The following is a 20,725-nucleotide window of genomic DNA, read 5'->3' as shown; positions in this document are numbered from 1 at the left end:
CTTTTACCTGCCTCTGCAATGTCCCCCCAGCCTTCATCATAACCTATCACCGGAAAATGTTTGCGCAATATGTTGCAGATACAGGGGTATTCGGTACTATAATTAATATACTACTTTGATACTTCCTGGATTATTAGATTGTGCTTTTTTTTTAATTATTCTTTACCCATTTGTTAACAGGGTGAAGATATCCTGACAAGAAGCTCAGAACTTATTTATTCAGGTGAATTAACAAAATTCTCCCAGCTTCAATCAAAGGGGCAACAGCGGACTGTGTTTCTCTTCGATCATCAGCTTGTGTACTGTAAAAAGGTATGTCGGTCATTATCCTCTTTAGGCCTCATCCACACGGCCGTGTGCACCACACATCACGGATGCGGAACGGAGTCATGGAACGGAGCACCAGAAGAACTATGGAGTGCTTCCGTGGTGTTTCTTTCCGTTGTTCCGCACCGCAAATAAATATGACATGTCATATTTTTTTGTGGTGCAGACCGTCAGCTGCAGATCGCGGACCCCATTCAAGTGAATGGGTCCGCGATCCTCATGCGGCTGCCCCACGGTCTGTGCCCGTGCATTGCGGTCCGCAGCACGGGCACGGAGCCCTAACGTTCGTGTGCATGTAGCCTTATTCTGCATATTTTCTGTTCCATATTAATAAAGGCGTCTAATATTTTTCCCTCTAGATAAAATTGGTTTTACCATAAAATAATCTTTAACCCTTTAAATGTTCCTGCACACGAGTGCGGGTGAATGCACATAAGATCCGCAGGCATTTCTGTGTGTATTTATGTGCGTTTCTGCAGCATATCTGCACCAAACTCCCGCAATTTCTAATTGTGGATTTTGGTGACTATTAGATGCGATTTTTCTGCAGATCTCACCTGTTCATTAGGAAAGGGTGAAATCTGCAGCTAAAACTGCAAACATAATTGACATGCTGCGGATTTGGAAGTCCGCAATGCAGCTCATTTTCTGCACAGAAACAATCCACAAAGTGTCAAAGAGATTTGTGTGATCTCATACACTTTGCTGGTTTTTCTAAACTGCGATTTTCCATACGGAAATCCGAGTGGTAATCCCGCATGTATTCCTCAACGTGTGCAGGTGGCCTAAGAGAACTATATGGATTTGGTATCTTTGTAATCGTACTGACCCAGAGAAGAAAGTTATCATGTTATTTACGTCGGAAAATGAATGCTACATTGGTGCAACAAAATGTTGCGCTACAAATGTTGCAGTGTAGTTGTGCCCCATCTGTCGAGCGACAAATGTCGTCGTGTAGACGTAGCCTAAAGGTTAAGCCACCGTCTGCACAAAATTACTTAAAAATGACTTATTTAGGAAGTAAAGAGGACCTGTCACCTCTCCTGACATGTCTGTTTAGTACATACCTGAATCCCCCCTAACATAACCTTTGCTGTTCCTGCTGAATTCCTCCTGGAAATGCCAATAGGATGTGTCTCTATACAGTCTGACACTGGTGGCACGGTAGGAGTTTCTGCAACATGTCCCATTGACAAGGGGAATAAATAATATAGAGCGGTATCTGATACAGAAATGTAAATTATGTTACGGCTATGAGCTCTGGTTCCATACTCTTCTACAATTCTCAGGATATTCTACGACGGGACATCTTGTATTACAAGGGCAAGATCAACATGGATGAGATGGAAGTCATTAACTTAGAGGACGGCAAAGACAAGGACTTTAACATTACTGTGAAAAATGCCTTCAAGCTGCAGAGTAAAGTCTCTGAGGACGTTCATCTGTTTCTGGCCAAGAAGCCGGAGCAGAAACAGCGCTGGTTGCAAGCATTTGAGGAAGAGAGAAGACAGGTGCTGCAAGATGAGCAGACAGGTAATGAGAAGTGTGGGATAGACCGCGTGCCATCTCATAAACTACCTGCAGTACCTATAGCTAAGCATGTAGATCACAGGGCTGGAGCGGTGATAACTTTTCTGCAAATCCACCCCCCCCCCCCCCCCCCCCCCCCCCTCCCCATCCATCCCGAAGCATATCTGAATCTTAGGAGCCCAGGTGATTGGCAGCCTTCCCTATATGAATGTGCACAGAGAGATGGCTATCAATCACTAAGACCGCCCCCTGGACTCCTATATGACCTGCCTCAGCCAGTGATTGGCCGAGCACGTGCATTTTCTGTGTGTCAAGACGGACCACAAAGTAGAGACCAGACGGGAACCTAGGAAGCGCCAAACTGGGAGCGGTGGGGGATTAGTGAGGTATAACTGTTTTTTAACGCCCTTTCTAATTAATAAGTAAAATCAACTATTTTTTTTTCTTTTAGCCACAGTAATATCATTGTTAAATTGCATCTGTTTTTAGGTTTCAGCATCAGTGAAATACAACGAAAGCAAGCAATGATGAATGCGAATAAACCGCGTCTCTCAGGAAAGCCAAAAGGTGAGCGTTTGTCCGACTTTACCATGCTTTGCTGTTGCTGATGGGATATTGTCGTACTGTAACTTTAAAATCTGTATATGTGGCTGATCCACAGACACCAGGCCCCTCAGAGGGTGCGCTATAAGCTAGCCAGCTCCTCCTCTTCCTCTGGTGGCTGCCAGTTGGTGCAGCCATTCTGACCCCACAAAAGCTGCAGGGGGACTCCTGTGAACCATAGCCAGCTGTGGAAGAGGTGCACAGAATCATCTTTGAGGGCAACATAAGTGCTTTGGGAAGGTATTGAAAAGGTCCCTGGCCAGACATATTTTGCAGCACTTGCTTCCGGCCACTGTTCATATACCTGCTGCTCTAGAGAGAGAGAGAAAGTGGCAGTCTGTGCCACTGAAGGACATGCAGAGTACTGGATTTGTGATGCATCCCTCATAGCAAGCTGTAAGGGTAGGTTCACACATGCGTTAAATGGAGACTCCCAGCACCTTCGCCGATCAGCTGTTTGAGGAGACGGCTTACCAAGCACAGTGTTGTCCATCAGATAGCGATTGTACTTGGTATTGGAGCTCGGCCTCGTTCAAATGAATGGGACTGAGCCGCGCCTAGACCAGTTGACCGACAAACGTGACGTCCCAGACTTAGGAAAAGGCCCTAGCGCTCACCGGAGCGCCATGGTCTCTTCAATCAGCTGATCGTGGGGTTGCTGGAAGTCGGACCACAGCTGAGCAGATATTGATATTAAACCCATTTAATTGTGAATATATTTGTATAGAGGTGGCAGCTTACTTTTTCAGATATGGAGCTTAAAGGGGTATTCCCATCATGGCAGTTACTCTTCAACTTGTGCAATCTCTGTGAAATAAACACATTCAGGGCCCTTTACACTGCCAGATGTTCTGGCAGATTATCGCTGACCGCTGTTCATATGCATCCTTCTCAACAATTGCTTACTACGGGCCATGTAAAGAGGCCTTAACCAAATGCCGGTTATTTCTTAAATTGTCTCTGTCTTGATTTCCTTTCCTCTTACTTTGTACAGCTTTAGGCCTCATGCACACGAACGTTGTTTGTTTCCGTGTCCGTTGCGGTTTTTTTTGCGAATAGTATGCGGATCCATTCATTTCAATGGGTCCGCAAAAAATGCGGACAGCACACCGTGTGCTATCCGCATCTGTATGTCTGTCCGTTCCGTAGGCCCTCAAAAAAAATAGAACATGTCCTATTCTTGTCCGTTTTTAGCCATTGTTACATTGGATCCGCAAAAAAAAAACGGATGGCATACGGATGTCATCCATTTTTTTTGCGGATCCGCAATTTGTTGACCGCAAAACACATACGGTTGTGTGCATGTAGCCTTATTATCAGAAGTAAGTTAGTACTTGACCTTTTAGGGCTCATGCACACGACCGTATTTTCTTTCCATGTCCTGGAAAGAAAGCCCATATGTGGAACCATTCACTTCACGATAGAACATGTCCTATTCTTGTCTGTTTTGTGGACAAGGACACGCATTGTTACAATGGATCCGCAAAACAAACGGATGCAACACGGATCATCCGTTTTTTTGAGGATCCATGTTTTGCGGACCGCAAAATACATATGATCGTGTGCATGAGCCCTTATTCTGCCAGATTCTTCTCCTGAAGGTACCCAGCAGGTGGAGCTTTACAGGGACTGCTCTCTGCATTCATCTACTTCACGGCCCCTCCCCTCCGAGTGACAGCTGTACTAGTCTCTTGATTGGACGCTACAGCTGTCACTCAGAGCAGAGGGGAGGAGATGTGGAGAAGCTCAATGCAGAGAGCACTACACAGTGAAGTTCCGCCTCCTGGGCACTTCCAAGAGCAGAATCTGGCAGAATAAAACTTAATATTCACACTATTCCTGATAATAGAAGCTCTACAACACATATGTTTGTCCTGCTTGTCCCAGCACTTAACTACTGCTGTCAGCAGTTAAACAATGTCAAAACTGCACCCTTTAAAGTTCCTTTTTACTGTCCCACATTATGGTAGAATAAATATTTTTATCCTCTAGACTTTCCTTGCGTAATTAATTTTGACAATAGATGACCTCATTGGTAGAGTATGGCGGTGGAGCTGATCAGTATGTGATAAGAGGCTGCTGGATATCAGACATTTATAATAGGATCTGTTTCATTTCACTTTCCAGCCATTAATAGGACATACTATGATTTCTGGATGAGACAGAAGCACCCCACATTGCCTGCCAACCTCCCACAGCAACACGTCTTCATGCTTGCTGAACCCAAGCGCAAACCCTCCAATTTCTGGCAAAACATCAGCCGCCTGACTCCTTTTCGAAAATAAAGGACCTTTTTGTGATCTGCTCTTGCATCCTGTACAAAGAAAGCACTTTACCCACAGTTGACAAAGTGCCCGTGCCTGGGACTCCTACTTTATCCTTCTACAGGGCATGGCGCTAGCTGGTACATTACTCCATATTTATTTTTTAGAAATTGGACATATTTTACATGTTCTCTGTTGTTGCCTCTGATCATCCGGGAAGTCTTGTAGTTTTCCTCCGAGTTTTTTTTTTTTTTTTGTTCTGTAATGTAATGAATTGTATTGTTGTTTTTGTAATGTTTACCTGATGAATATTTGATGAACTCACACTGAATCTTTACATTGAATACTCAGAACTGAGTCGCTGTAGTTGACAATGAGTTAACAAAATGTATATAACCTAACAGGATATTAAACTTTATTTCAAGGTGAAGAGAATGCTATGTTGAAGAGCACTATTATAGATGAGGCCTATATTTTCTCTGTATGTTGATAGACTATACCTGAACGTGACTATGGAGGCTGCATGGACAACAGATTCACAATATAGGTTAGCTACTGAGTTTGGTTGGCAGGATAGGACTATGAGTGAATCCTGATTACCCCACCCACACCGAATGATTGACAGCTTTCCCTGTACCAGCATGTGTAGAACAAAGGCTGTCAATCATCCAGTGTGGGCGGGTCATCAGGACTCTCACTGTTTCTCCTAGGAGTCCTGTGAGGATTTACTCTGCATTTTACTCAAAAATTCTTCTCTAAATAACACAGTATAAACTTATATATCACAGAGCGCTATTAAATCCTGCTCCCAGACAGGGCAGCAGAAATCATCTGTCAGGTTCGCTGTAGACGAGTCTTTTGCAGCCCTATTGAAATTAATAGGTCCGCATCCGATCCGCCAAAAATGTGGATTGGATACGGTCGTGTGCAAGAGCCCTAGGACATGAAGCAAAACATCCTAGGCCCAAGTGGCCTGCAAAATGTACGATACCCAGTGTCTTACCTGCCATAGGCATTGCTCAGAGATGTCTCCAGACACCACAGATATTTATGGGTAATGGTTTACCGCTACAGGTACTGTCTGGCCACTTCAGTCTGCTGCACTAAAGCACTTAAGAGTGGTGCCAATCAACAACCAAGAAGACATTAACTTCTCTGGAAATATTGTTTTCTAAAAAGTATACACACAGTTTTCTAAGACCATTTAAGAGGGTTGTATACATTCAACTTCTTCCACCCTCACCACTGAAGTAGTATACAGCTGGTTTTTCGGAGCCATGATGCCCAAGAGGTTGTTATACTAGTATCGTAGCCCTATATAAATAATAGAAGGCCATAGGAATCTGAGGTGGCATCCAATGTCCGTAATTTGCAGTGGAGGTGTGTGATCCTCCTACAATGCACATGTTCCTTCTAATGAACACAAAAGTGATGACATCACAAGTCATATATACTGATGTTTATAATATTTTAAAGCCTGTCTGTGTTATACAGTGTCCGTCACAAGCCTCAGATTTTTCTTTTCCGTCTTCCCAGGGAGCATTGCCCAGCCTATAAGACTCCCTACACCAGCACAGCCGCTCTCCACAAGCCTCATTCTTCACACACTTTTTCCTCCTTTTCTAGCAATCTGTTGTTCTGAAAAGGCATGATATCTTGTGTAGACTTCTCAAGATTCCTCTTGCTTAGTTGAAACAGCAAAATCCAAGGGCGTCCATGCCAAACAGGTGGTCTATGTGGCTGCTACGGGGCCCCCGGAGGGAGGATGCCCATTTCAAGTTGGTTTTGTTCGTTTTAATGGGTACTCATGACTTGGAAAGAGACGTGATCTTCACAGGCGATGTAACGTGTTGGTGTCAAGCAGCTCCTGAAAGGAGTCTAATTTTTATCTTTACCCTCATCCTTTATGTACACTACAGGAAGGGCCTGTATAGCGGCATTCTCTTTCAGCACAGAATTTCCTGTGACCATTTCAATATGCGTATTAAAAAGGAAAAAACTGTCTGTTTGGCTCCATAAAGCAAAGCAACCTGCAGAATACACCAAGGGAGGTGTAATGTATGCAAATCATGCATGTAGTAGTATATGCAGTTACTTTAGTGGACATAGGCTTTAAAGGGCATCTGGCAGCAGATTGGTACCTATGACACTGGCTGACCTGTCACATGTGCTCTTGGCAGCTGTGTTGGTCCCATGTTCATATGTGTCCACATTGCTGAGAAAATGATGTTCTAATATATGCAAATGAGGCTCTAGGAGCAACGGGGGCGATGCCATTACTCTCTCTGCAACTGCTGCGCTCTCTGCACTTTGATTGACAGGACCAGGCAGTGTAAATGTCATCACGCCTAGCCATATCAATCAAAATGCAGAGGTTGCAGAGCCTCTAGGTGTAATGACAAAGCCGCATTGCTCCTAGAGGCTCATTTGCATTTATTAAAACCTCATTTTTCTCAGTAATGCGGGCACATATGAGCATGGGACCAACACAGATTCCTTGAGCACATGTAAAAGGTCAGCCAGTGTCATAGGTGTAAATCTGCTGACAGATGCCCTTTAAGCAGAGCCATGCGTGTATACATATATGTAAAGGTGCACATGGCATTTTTTTTTTCATCTCAAAGTATAAACAATGTGCCTAATCTAAAACTGCTGCTCGAGTGACATTCTCATCCTCAACAGGAACGCAGTCACCTCTGTATTTTTATTCCAGCAGCAAAGGTGACCCCTCAGCACGTATTCCTGTTTAAATTCTTTTCTACCCATTCACACTGACTTTATTTATGAGAAATACCATGTATGGTGCATTTTAACAATGTCTGTAATCTCACCTAGATGGATGGTATTCATTTCATGCTTGTTTTTTTTGTGGGAAACTGTATATTTGTTCTTTACATAAATGAAATAAATTGCCTTACATAGTACAAACCTTCAAAGCCATACACAACAAAGCAATGCTGTCTGCTTCCTTCATGATCTGATCCTGTATTAATATATAGGGTTATAGGGCGTTCACCCTGGGGCCTCCACAATACGGAGCTCCTGAAATCTTAGGTTATTTTAACTAAATACAAAAAAATTAAAACCTAATCCCTTGATGCTATCGTTCAGGGACCAGGAAGTGGAGACCCCATTCTGCCCCTTATATAAAAAGGGTAATCTGTCACCTCCTTTATGCTGCTCTTCACTGTGGATTTCAGTTTTTGTGTATTCCTTAAAAAAAAAAAAAAAAAATACATATATATATATATATATATATATCTGTATACTTGCCTTATCCTGTGCCTCTTTCACCAATCTTTGTTCTTTTGCATATCAATCTCTGCGCTGGGACCCGCAGCTATCTCTAGAACAGAGCCCCCAAGTGAAGGAGAGTGGACTGCGCATTCCCGGCTGCCTCCATTCATTTCTATGGGAGTGCTGAAAATAGCAGAACGTTGTTAGCCCCACATTTATTTCTGTGGGGGCTTCCAGAAATATCTAAGCGCGCAGCTCAGCTATTTTCAGCACTCCCATAGGAATGAATGGAGGACGGCTGCGCATGTGCAGTCTGCTCTTCTTCAATATGTGGACTCCTTTCTAGAGATATTGGTGGCATATCCTGGTGATATGCCACCAATGTTTAAGACCTCTTTAAAGAGGACCTTTGACCTCTCCTGACACACTTGTTTTAATAGCTTCATGCATTCCCCATGTAATAACAATTCTGGAGCATCTATTCTTATGGCTCTATGTTGGGGGGGTGTCCCTGCACAGTCTCGCTCTATCCAATCAGTGCTGCCATTGTCAGACTGTGCAGGTACACCCCCCCCCCCCCCCTGGTGACCTCCCCTCTGTACCCTTACTGCAGACTGCTAGCAATTCATTCATAACTTCTAGTAGAAATAATAAAGGAATGGCGCAACATACAGACATAAGAATAGATGCTCCCGAATTGTTAGTACGCGGGGAATGCATGAAGCTATTAAAACAGACATGTCAGGAGCGGTGAAACATCCCCATAGCTGTTTCTGTATTCTGCAGTAGATTTTATAGAGCAAGTAGACATGAAAAATCCATAGCATATAAGATTCACTTGGACATATCTTTACTTTTCAAAAAAAGAGCTTCTGAAGTAGATGAGAGCTATGTAGTGTACAGAGCCTGCACCCTTGGGTTTTATATTTAATATTGCTACATTGTACAGCGGAGGGTACATACCCATATCTAATAAGTCAGATCTAAAATCTGATTAGCTGATATGGACAACTGATCCACTTTTCTTTTGCCCCAGGTTTGATAAACCTACCCAAATCTACTACCAGAAAAGTATCAACTTCTGGACTTTTCCTTCTAAATCTTACAGTGGTAATCCTGGTACAAATTAATGGGACCAATGCAATTATTAGGCTAAATGCACACAATCAGGATTGCGAGCAGAAAATCCGCACCGTACGTCATGCACATTGTATGACGTAGATGTATAAGAGGCAGATTTTTTTCAGTGCGGATCTTGACCTGTGGTGCAGATTTTAAAATCTTCAGCATGCCAACTTATTTTATTTTTCCTGATCGGATTTTCTCCATTCACTTCAATGGGGAGAGGCAAATCCGCACCAATCGATGTGGATTGTCCACACGGACGTCCCTGTGAACACCTGCAGATTTCAGTGTGGATTCTCCGCACATAAATCCTGAACGTGTGCATTTATCCTCAACCTCTGACACTGACTGCCATATTTCTAAGAAAACGAAATAAAAATAGGCAAATTAGCAACACAAAAGTCAATCTTTATTCAAAACAGTATTAATACATAACAATCCCGGTTACAATAAACGTGCTTTTATAGAGAGAGTCGAAATCTGAGCGGATCTAATCACATTATACAAGAGTATACATAACTCAACTGGCTCAGAATGGTCGCGTCATCCACCCACTATGAACGACATTGTAGAATGTAAGAATAGTATCTTCGTTGTTTTTTGGAAGACAACATGTAATCTACATATAAAAAGTATGAAAAGGGGTATGGAAACCACTACTGACAAAAAGATTTAAACCTAGAATAAAAAATAAAATACATGACTTCAATGCTGGAACCTTTCTTTGAGGAGGACATGAACTTCAAGACATCGGCTGTGTGTGTATGCATTTCTAGACAAGTGCTTGATTTTCTCCAGTCTGAAAGGTCTATTGTTTCCCCATCTAACTACATAGGCAGAGCTGTTATATACCATATTACAGTGACCTGGTCAGTGCGGGTCCCAATCCAGCACAGCAAAACTGGGTCTTTCTCCTCATTACCCTTTAGGCTCAGTTCGCACCGTTTGATAGATGCACTCTTTCAGGTCTTAAGGCCCCTTTAGACTGCCCGATGTTTGGGCATATAATCGCTAACGAGTGTTTGTATGAGCGCTCGTTAGCAATAATCTGACGATGTAAAAGATGCCCCGTCTTAACTTATGAACGAGCACAATGCTCGTTCATTGGGTAGTTGGACCTTTTTACGTGGTCACCTAAATCTTTGTTTTCCGGCAGCAGATCGTGTAGTTTACACAGCCTCTGCTGCTGGCTAACAATGATTCTGAATGGGGAGAAGCAATACCGTGGAGGAGATCACTGCATGTAATAGCAGTGGTTTCCTTCAGTGACGAGCAGGCAATTGCCGGGAAATAACGCTTCCTTCACGACAATCGTCTGCCCAATTGAGCAGTGTAAAGGGGCCTTTAGGCCACTTTCACATTGTCAGTGTTTGGCCAGTGATTTCCATCAGTGATTGCGAGCCAAAACCACAATAAAGATGCCAACTATTCCATTATACCTCATCTCTGTGGAGGCTCCACTCTCGGTTTTGGCTCACAATCACTGAGCAAACATCGACTGTGTGAAAGCGGCCTTGATCAAAAGGACAATTTCAACCCAAGGATGACTACTAAGGCTAGTTTCACATCGGCAGCACAGCTCTCTGGAAGGCTGTTCCAGCAGAAAATGCCGGGAATCAGCCAGACAAAAACACTCGTGTGCAGTAGTTTCTGTCCGGCCGTGTCCTGGCTTTCTGGCGGCCAGATCTCCATCGGATCCTATTAAAGTCAATGGGGTCCAGCGGACAGACAGCACTATCTGACAATGCCGGAGAACTGTGCTGCAGATGTGAAACTAGCTTAACGTTACAGAATGTCCTCTTTTTGCATGTGACCAGACAATTCTCCAAAAAGCACAAATGTCCAAAATGTGTTATGCAGGGGACGTAATGGTGAATGTAGCCAAAAGTTCTAAGTGCTTGTATGGCTCCATTTTTGGATTGAAAGGTTTATAGAACATTGTAGGCAGCCACGCCCAGCAGAAATAGAGCTATTCCCAATACTGTATTGCAATATAGCAAAGGGGGTTAGACGACAGACTTGTGCTGCCCTGGAGTACCTCTGTGCAGTGTACTCAGCCCGTCATTCCCTAAAGCATAACACATCCCATCAGAGCGGTACTCGCTGCTGCACTGACCCCATTTATAAAATGATACAAGAAAATAATGATCACTGGTCATTAACCACACTGAACTCTGCTATGGGTGGACTGGATTAACCCCTTCATAACCAGCTATGTATGGATCTGTCATCTACAGCCAATGCACAACCATTCAGCAGGATGGATCAACTTGTCCCTATGACTACATCCAATTAGGTTAGAGGATAGGAAATAAAACAAACAATCTTGCACTATTACTAGACTCTTCTCTGTACCGATGTACCAACTGGGCGCTGGTGCTCATTTTGGGAGCTCGTATGAAGCCAATACTGCACTGGATGCTGCTAGTGATCAAATACCACCACATTACAATGTAATTCATGCACTCGTAATACTATAAAACCCCTCCAGCGGGAAGCTTAGAGTCCCCATATGAATCGGCAATGTAATAATATACTTAACGTTTTCAAGTACGATAACTCCCGCTAAGTTGAGACCTGGCACGTGACTGCACAGCCGCAACGGGAAGATTTATTCAAACTGGTGCAAAGAAATAACTAATCGCACTGCTTTCAGATTCAAAAGAGCTTCTGATAGGTGGCTGGAGGAAATCGCTCCACTTTTCCCGTTGCGTCAGTTGTAGTTAATGGATCTGGGGGGGGTCCATTACCTTGCACACAGCAATAGCTTGTGCATGCACAGTATTTCTGTGTAGCTGGGCATCGGCCTACTGACAACCAGGAGAATTTACGACTTTAATAGCAGGTTAGTGTAACATGATATCTTATTGTTTATATTCTTCTAAGGCAGGGCTGGCCAACCTGTGGCTCTCTAGCTGTTGTAAAACTACAATTCCCACCATGCCCTACTGTAGGCTGATCGTTGTAGACAGTCTGGGCATGCTGGGAGTTATAGTTTTGCAACAGCGGAAGAGCCACAGGTTGGCCATCACTGTTCTAAGGTCTCATGCACACGACTGCATCCGTTTTGAGGCCCGCAAATCGCGGATTCGCTAAATAAGAATGTGGTCCGAAAGCAATCCGCATTTTTTTTTTACCCGTTCACTTCAATGGGTACATATTTTGCAGACATGTTCTATCTTTTTGCAGAACAAACATACAGATGGGAAAAACACATGGATCACATGTGTGATTTCCATATCCGTATGTCCTTCCGCAAACGATAGAACATGTCCTATACTTTTCGGCTAAATGCGGGCCATAGACACATTGAAGTCAATAGGTCAGCAACAAATGCGGCTGCAACACAGACACACCATCCGTATTTTGCAGATTGCAAAATACATACAGTTGTCTGCATGAGGCCCCAACGCAAACCATTCGATTATGGAACATGTATATACGCTGGAAATGAGAATGTTCAACAAATGTATTTTATTGTGGAATGCCAACAGAAAACCTCTGCACAAAGTGAGCAATAAAAAAAAACCATAAAATAAAAATAAAAATGTAAAAAAAAGCAAATAAAAATACTAAACTATGTGGTTGCCGTATCGTACGAGCTGAGAACTATCGCGCCCAACCTTTCCCGTTTCGTGATGCATAGGACTTTTTTTTTGTTTTTATTTATTTCCAATTTCAATCAAGTCAAATAACAGGAGCAGGACAAGTAGCAGGTTTTTTTTTAAATTTCTGTGGAATGCTTCAAGTGTCAATTTTCTAAACCACAGTAAGTGCAGAGCGAACACTAGAGTGCGGCCACCTCACGCATGGCGAAATCTGTACCCAAGAATGCGATAGGCTTATAACCTGTCTTCTGTGCGCCAAGTTATCTTCCTTAGTCACATCACCTAAACCAGCTATTCCTATTTAACTCAATGTAAAAAATAAAATGAAAGTTAAAAATAAAAAACAAAACTTCTTATTCCTAGTGAGAAGTTGGGTATAATCTGAATTACACTAATTACTTCATATGATGTCAGATCACATGGCAACATTTTACTAGCAACAACCTTCAAAAAAATGGCAGAGCAACACTCAAAGAACACACTGGGGTGATTAGTCTTGCCTCAGGTTTCTAAGGCCTTACGATAAGGAAAAAGCCTTAAGAATTCTTCTTGACTCCTTTGGATTTTGCATATGATGTTTCTTTTTTTTTTTTTTTCTCGTTTGCATATGTCACTGCAATAAACTGAGCAAGCGTCATTTTGTGTTTATACATGCACTCAACTAGATATGGATCATTGAAACAACTTTATACTCCCTTTTTATCATTAGAATTAGCTAGAAAAATTGCAAGACTGTCCACAAAACAGGATTTTATATTAAAGACAACCACTAGAGTCCCAAGATGTTAAGATATGCAATAATGGAAATCTTCGGATCCTGAATTAGTGTTAGGCAAAGTGTTGAGAGAATTCAGAAGGAAGAAACTTCTCGCTGGAGGTATAACACTTCAGCACCATCTAATAAGCATCTTACTTGCTTGCATATCTTCCATCTTTAAACCTGAAGAAACAGGAGCCATGATAGGTGAGCAACCAGATGGCAGAAACAGCTTTCCTGCACAATGACAATAAAAAACAAACAAAAAACTACTACTGTAAACCTTCTAGTTATCTGATGTGCACCCATCTGTCGCTGGGGCCTAAAAGATAAATTAGGTCTAGTTTTAAAGTGAATTTCCATTAGCTAAGGCCGGAAATATATGTGACTGGTGGCAGTCTGATCCCCTGTAAAGTGACGGGACTACAATACCGGAAGTACCCCGGCCCTTTCACTTTTGTACCAGACACAGCCATGCCGATACAGCACTGCATCCTTACATGCTGCAGTAACAGCTGCTACCACTATGAATGGGCCAGCAAGTGAGCGGTGTCAGGGACTATGTCCTGCTTATCATACACTGACGGCCTATTCTAATGACTGACCATTAATTAAAATTTATGGAAAACCGTTGAAAAGAAACGGTCACAATGTGTGACGCACAAAGAGCCATAACAGCGAGCGTACCTGCATCCACTGAACAGCCAAAGAAGGTGTGGGGAAATAGAAAAGACAAGAACGAACCCTAACAGGAGTGTTTTCCGACCAAAATAATTCCAAAGCACTGAAGATCATGACTCCGTGTGTATATATATATATATATATACACACACACACCATAAAGAGTGTCTGAAGTGTTCATGTTGTGAAGCCAGACAAGTTCACATGAGAACATCGGAGCAGAGCCAGCATAGCCAAAAGTTCACAGTCCGACGTGCGCATGCTCGCTTGACTTGGTGGCTGTGCCTATGGGACGCCACGCTGGAGGCAGAAAATAGTTTCTACTGCGCAGATGCCAAACTCTTGATGTGGAGTCTGCGCAATAGAAGACAGGATGGCAGTGCGCAATGCTGGCAGGATGAGAAAGCCTAAAAAGCCATTTTGTGTGATGTCATCTATAGGGGTCAGAGCACCATTTACAGGAGCAGCAGCCCGGTCCTAACAGCAGTGGAGAAACAACATGGAGGAAAGTTGCTGAAGATTAAAGGAGCAGGGACAGAAAAAACTGAGTAAAGTAAAAATATTGCAAAGTGACCTACCCCTTTAAAGAGGTATTCCTACCTGGGACATTTACAGCATGTTGATAGGCTGCCGCTATACCATAAACATACGATAGGATATTTGACCCACACCTATCAAGAACGGGGCCTTGCTGTGCACACTCTGCTTTCTCCAGTCACTGCCAAGCACTGGCAACCATGCCAGCACATTCCCTGATTACTGAAGATCATGAAATCCCATCGCTGCAATTTGTCAACTTGCCCAAAAGAAATCTATTCTATAGGTCATCAATATCTGATTGGTGGGGGTCCGACGCCCGACACCCCAGCCAGCCAGCGCTCCTGCATGTGCTACTTGCTCTTCAAGATTACACGTGCTTGTTCCATTCACTTGAATGAGAAAAGCAATTGTAATTACACTGTCCCGCAGCTGTAAGGGAGACTACGCGTAGTATAACCTTGAGGAGGAATAAGCGCTCACATGAGTGCCACCTGCTTTTCAAAACAGCTGATCAGCAGGAGTGTCGCGAGTCAGACGCCCAGAATCTGATACTGATGACCTATCCCGCGGATAGGTCATCAATATGTACTGGCTGCACAAACCCCAAAATCAAATGGCTGCTACAGAAAGGCCCATAATAAGAGACATGACAAGACACACTTACACTTGGCTAATCACCATTGTGTTGGGACATAACTATAGGTTGGTGTCCCCGGAGGCCGATACGCAGGCATTGTAACTTGGTGTTGAGCTACGGGAGTTGGCGAATGGGTGGTCAACAATGTACCTAGAAAACAGGATTTACATAGATATAACACTGCAGTCTAACATTACATAAACGTACTAGAACCATAAAGATCATGAATGAATAAAGCCAGAACAATAGACAAGTACACACAGGGGCTTCCTTTACATACAAGGGGTCTAGCTGCAGTGAAATGTATGCACATACCTGCCGACATTGCCATTGTGGTCCCAGCTACCATGCCCATAGCTACACCGCTGCCTCTATTAGGAGGGATGGGTGCGGGGTACATCGTTGCTGGCATTCCATTGGGCTGCACAACTGTAGTGTGATGGATTACATGTGGAGGGGCTGCATACAGAGGTTGTGTATAGTAGGCTCCCTGCTGTAAAAAAAAAGATAATACACACGCTTGCATATAACTAGTTATAGAAATATATTTACAGGTTAATAAAATCAGCCATCGTAAGGCTACATTCACATGACCGTAAGCCGTCTGTACCCATATTCCATATAGCAGACCGCAAAGGGTGCTTCCGCAATATACGGACACCAGCCGTGTGAATTCCGTATCATGGATGTGGACCCACTGACTTGAATGGGTCTGCAATCCACAAGGTATGGTATGGAATGGAGCAGAGGCACGGAGCGGAAGCCCACTGAAGCGCTTCCGTGGGCTTTTTGGTCCATGCCACCGCACTACAAAAAATAGGACATGTCCTATCCCTATCAAGTCAATGGGTCCCCACCGCAATAAGGGATTCACATGGCTGTTACCGTGCATTGCAGACCGCCATTTGCAGTTCACAGCACGGGCGGCTTACGTTTGTGTGAATAAGCCCTTAAGTATAGCACTGGAGGGACTTGTGTAATCCCACGTCAAGCTTAAATTCTTTAACATTTTTAAGATCTCTAGTTGCTTACAGGGAATGAAACCTCTGACAGGGTGAGAACCCTGGATGCATGAATGGCATCTGCTCTCTGACTCATTCACTTACAGAATATACAGTACAGACCAAAAGTTTGGACACACCTTCTCATTCAAAGAGTTTTCTTTATTTTCATGACTATGAAGGCATCAAAACTATGAATTAACACATGTGGAATTATATACATAACAAACAAGTGTGAAACAACTGAAAATATATGTCATATTCTAGGTTCTTCAAAGTAGCCACCTTTTGCTTTGATTACTGCTTTGCACACTCTTGGCATTCTCTTGATGAGCTTCAAGAGGTAGTCCCCTGAAATGGTTTTCACTTCACAGGTGTGCCCTGTCAGGTTTAATAAGTGGGATTTCTTGCCTTGTAAATGGGGTTGGGACCATCACCAGAGGCGTTGAGGAGAAGTCAGGTGGATACACAGCTGATAGTCCTACTGAATAGACTGTTAGAATTTGTATTATGGCAAGAAAAAAGCAGCTAAGTAAAGAAAAACAAGTGGCCATCATTACTTTAAGAAATGAAGGTCAGTCAGTCAGCCAAAAAATTGGGAAAACTTTGAAAGTAAGGGCTATTTGACCATGAAGGAGAGTGATGGGGTGCTGCGCCAGATGACCTGGCCTCCACAGTCACCGGACCTGAACCCAATAGAGATGGTTTGGGGTGAGCTGGACCGCAGAGTGAAGGCAAAAAGGGCCAACAAGTGCTAAGCATCTCTGGGAACTCCTTCAAGACTGTTGGAAGACCATTTCAGGTGACTACCTCTTGAAGCTCATCAAGAGAATGCCAAGAGTGTGCAAAGCAGTAATCAAAGCAAAGGTGGCTACTTTGAAGAATCTAGAATATGACATTTTCAGTTGTTTCACACTTGTTTGTTATGTATATAATTCCACATGTGTTAATTCATAGTTTTGATGCCTTCATAGTCATGAAAATAAAGAAAACTCTTTGAATGAGAAGGTGTGTCCAAACTTTTGGTCTGTACTGTATATCTATAGGTCTATCTCCGGCTGGAAAACAATTAGCACATCACACACAATAATAATAGCAACATGTACCTGTGCATATGGGTTTTGCTGTGGGTAGGCACTTCTTACTGGGTATACTGCTGTCTGGTAAGGGTTAGGGGAAGAAGAATAAGGTGGAACAGTCCCACTGGTGGGGGAACATGACACTTTATATGGCGTACCAGGCGTATATCCTGTAAGAGAGCAGAATAATGGGTAAGAGGACATATGCTAGTGTATACATAAAAGTACCTCTACAGTGTAAAGTATGGTGGAAAGCATGGAATGGTTAGGCTGGCGAGCAGAAGCACTCAGGAGCCAGTAAGGTCAGGTTGTGCATCAAGAAACATCATTATCTGAAGAACCTGACCAGCAAGCAGCCTGCGAGTTCCCACAATGGCCACATTCCCCCAATGCTGCACATAAAATGACCCATCTGCCCAGACTCCACAGCCGGAGAGCAGCCGCCATACTCCCTGGACTGCTGATATCAGTCACTGCTGGTGGGGGTTAGATACCATCACCCTCAGCGACTACCACCACAGTCTTAAGATCATGGCGTGTCTCCCGATGTCAGGGGCACCCAATGCTGTGTATGTATGTATGTATGTATGTATGTATGTATATATATATATATATATATATATATATATATATATATATATATATATATATATACACACACACACTGCTCAAAAAAATAAAGGGAACACAAAAATAACACATCCTAGATCTGAATTAATTAAATATTCTTCTGAAATACTTTGTTCTTTATATAGTTGAATGTGCTGACAACAAAATCACACAAAAAAAAAAAATATGGAAATCAAATTTTTTAACCATGGAGGTCTGGATTTGGAGTCACCCTCAAAATTAAAGTGGAAAAACACACTACAGGCTGATCCAACTTTGATGTAATGTCCTTAAAACAAGTCAAAATGAGGCTCAGTAGTGTGTGTGGCCTCCACGTACCTGTATGACCTCCCTACAACGCCTGTGCATGCTCCTGATGAGGTGGCGGACGGTCTCCTGAGGGATCTCCTCCCAGACCTGGACTAAAGCATCTGCCAACTCCTGGACAGTCTGTGGTGCAACGTGACGTTGGTGGATAGAGCGAGACGTGATGTCCCAGATGTGCTCAATTGGATTCAGGTCTGGGGAACGGGCGGGCCAGTCCATAGCATCAATGCCTTCGTCTTGCAGGAACTGCTGACACACTCCAGCCACATGAGGTCTAGCATTGTCTTGCATTAGGAGGAACCCAGGGCCAACCGCACCAGCATATGGTCTCACAAGGGGTCTGAGGATCTCATCTCGGTACCTAATGGCAGTCAGGCTACCTCTGGCGAGCACATGGAGGGCTGTGCGGCCCTCCAAAGAAATGCCACCCCACACCATTACTGACCCAATGCCAAACCGGTCATGCTGGAGGATGTTGCAGGCAGCAGAACGTTCTCCACGGCGTCTCCAGACTCTGTCACGTCTGTCACATGTGCTCAGTGTGAACCTGCTTTCATCTGTGAAGAGCACAGGGCGCCAGTGGCGAATTTGCCAATCTTGGTGTTTTCTGGCAAATGCCAAACGTCCTGCACGGTGTTGGGCTGTAAGCACAACCCCCACCTGTGAACGTCGGACCCTCATATCACCCTCATGGAGTCTGTTTCTGACCGTTTGAGCAGACACATGCACATTTGTGGCCTGCTGGAGGTCATTTTGCAGGGCTCTGGCAGTGCTCCTCCTGTTCCTCCTTGCACAAAGACGGAGGTAGCGGTCCTGCTGCTGGGTTGTTGCCCTCCTACGGCCTCCTCCACGTCTCCTGATGTACTGGCCTGTCTCCTGGTAGCGCCTCCATGCTCTGGACACTACGCTGACAGACACAGCAAACCTTCTTGCCACAGCTCGCATTGATGTGCCATCCTGGATAAGCTGCACTACCTGAGCCACTTGTGTGGGTTGTAGACTCCGTCTCATGCTACCACTAGAGTGAAAGCACTGTCAGCATTCAAAAGTGACCAAAACATCAGCCAGGAAGCATAGGAACTGAGAAGTGGTCAGGTCACCACCTGCAGAACCACTCCTTTATTGGGGGTGTCTTGCTAATTGCCTATAATTTCCACCTGTTGTCTATCCCATTTGCACAACAGCATGTGAAATTGATTGTCACTCAGTGTTGCTTCCTAAGTGAACAGTTTGATTTCACAGAAGTGTGATTGACTTGGAGTTACATTGTGTTGCTTAAGTGTTCCCTTTAGTTTTTTGAGCAGTGTATATATATATAATATATATAATAATCAACTACTTTTTCTTCAAATACATCATAACCATAACTGTATTATGTCATACAAATGCACAAAAATGGTCACAGAGGTTTGAAGCATCCAGTTGTCATTTGTTGCTTATTTTACTAGGTGACACGAGATATCGCTTCACTGTGGAATATTTTTGTGTGGCATCTGACATCTTTGGGATTTTTATCACCGTGACTGCAGTGTACCTTTAACGTATGTAGTGGCTAAGCTCCAGGCGTATACATCAAATGGACCAACAAGGCCCCAATATACCGACAGAAGCCTCCTTTAGGCCTCAGTCGCACGTGTATCCACTAGGGCTTTTTTCCTGTACGGAATAGCATCCTGCACTACTCCATGCCGGGCAATCTAGTAAAAACCGTATACTATGCTGAATAATGGACGCACCACTGCCTATGGGGATGGATAACACTGTTGAATTAGAGGGAACCCTTGAGCATTATAGACGCTAAAATCTGAAAATAATAAATCTTTATTAGACTCAAAAGGTAAAAAAGGTGGCTCCCAATTACAGGCCTATACAACAGTACAAAATCCTCTGGATCACAAAACACCAACAGGTTAGGCAAGCCCCCGTGGTAGTCAGGAGGCTGCCAATCCAAGAGGAAAAGAATTTAGGGTAATAATGGGACCATGAACGACGGGTGTCTGCTATGGCATGCTCCAAAAACGTATTCGGGGGAGCGAGCCGGAATTGGTAGAGACCATAGTAATGGTGTCCAAACTCCGACTGCCATCACTAGTACACCAAGAAGTAGGTCCCAATAACCCCAAATAATAGTGCTAATATTTGGCAACAGCCGCCACATCATAGATGTTTTATACCATGTGCTCAATGGTGGCACATATGTGGTATGTTCTGAGGATTGCGCTTCTCTAAGCGAGCTACGGTGCCCACATGTCCGATTGGATGCTAGTATTTTCACTTAATGTACGGCTATCACTCCTATTGAAAATCCTTACTGCCTATTGTCAAAAATCTTAGCTATTGTCTGCAGACACATGGACCGCGCTGCAGCAAGTACTGAACGCTACAATGCGCCGTGATGCC

At 43.7% G+C, this 20,725-nt stretch overlaps 2 protein-coding genes across 10 annotated transcripts in view; one reads left to right on the top strand and one right to left on the bottom strand.

Annotated features, from left to right (window-relative positions):
- ARHGEF4 (Rho guanine nucleotide exchange factor 4) overlaps positions 1–6,924 on the top strand; it is a 258,013-nt gene extending 251,089 nt beyond the window's left edge. For all 4 annotated transcript variants that reach the window (XM_040427876.1, XM_040427874.1, XM_040427875.1 and 1 more), the window contains 4 exons: positions 181–312; positions 1,617–1,860; positions 2,347–2,424; positions 4,588–6,924. In XM_040427876.1, the coding sequence (XP_040283810.1) occupies positions 181–312; positions 1,617–1,860; positions 2,347–2,424; positions 4,588–4,745 (612 nt within the window). In that variant the 3' untranslated portion in view covers positions 4,746–6,924. The remainder of the gene's footprint in view (positions 1–180; positions 313–1,616; positions 1,861–2,346; positions 2,425–4,587) is intronic.
- Positions 6,925–12,739: 5,815 nt separating this feature from the next.
- FAM168B (family with sequence similarity 168 member B) overlaps positions 12,740–20,725 on the bottom strand; it is a 43,871-nt gene continuing 35,885 nt past the window's right edge. For 4 of the 6 annotated variants that reach the window (XM_040427868.1, XM_040427871.1, XM_040427869.1 and 1 more), the window contains 4 exons: positions 17,417–17,559; positions 15,625–15,802; positions 15,351–15,459; positions 12,740–13,634 (listed from right to left, as the gene is read on the bottom strand). In XM_040427868.1, coding sequence (XP_040283802.1) covers positions 13,604–13,634; positions 15,351–15,459; positions 15,625–15,802; positions 17,417–17,559 — 461 coding nt within the window. In that variant the 3' untranslated portion in view covers positions 12,740–13,603. Of the gene's footprint in view, positions 13,635–15,336; positions 15,460–15,624; positions 15,803–17,416; positions 17,560–20,725 lie in introns of all 6 variants that reach the window. The other 2 variants (XM_040427870.1, XM_040427873.1) reach the window with 1 other exon arrangement.

The sequence above is a fragment of the Bufo bufo genome, chromosome 4, assembly GCF_905171765.1.
Source record: "Bufo bufo chromosome 4, aBufBuf1.1, whole genome shotgun sequence".
Lineage (NCBI taxonomy): Eukaryota > Metazoa > Chordata > Amphibia > Anura > Bufonidae > Bufo > Bufo bufo.
The sequence above is the reverse complement of the archived record's forward strand: the minus strand, read 5'-3'. Positions and strand labels throughout refer to the sequence as shown.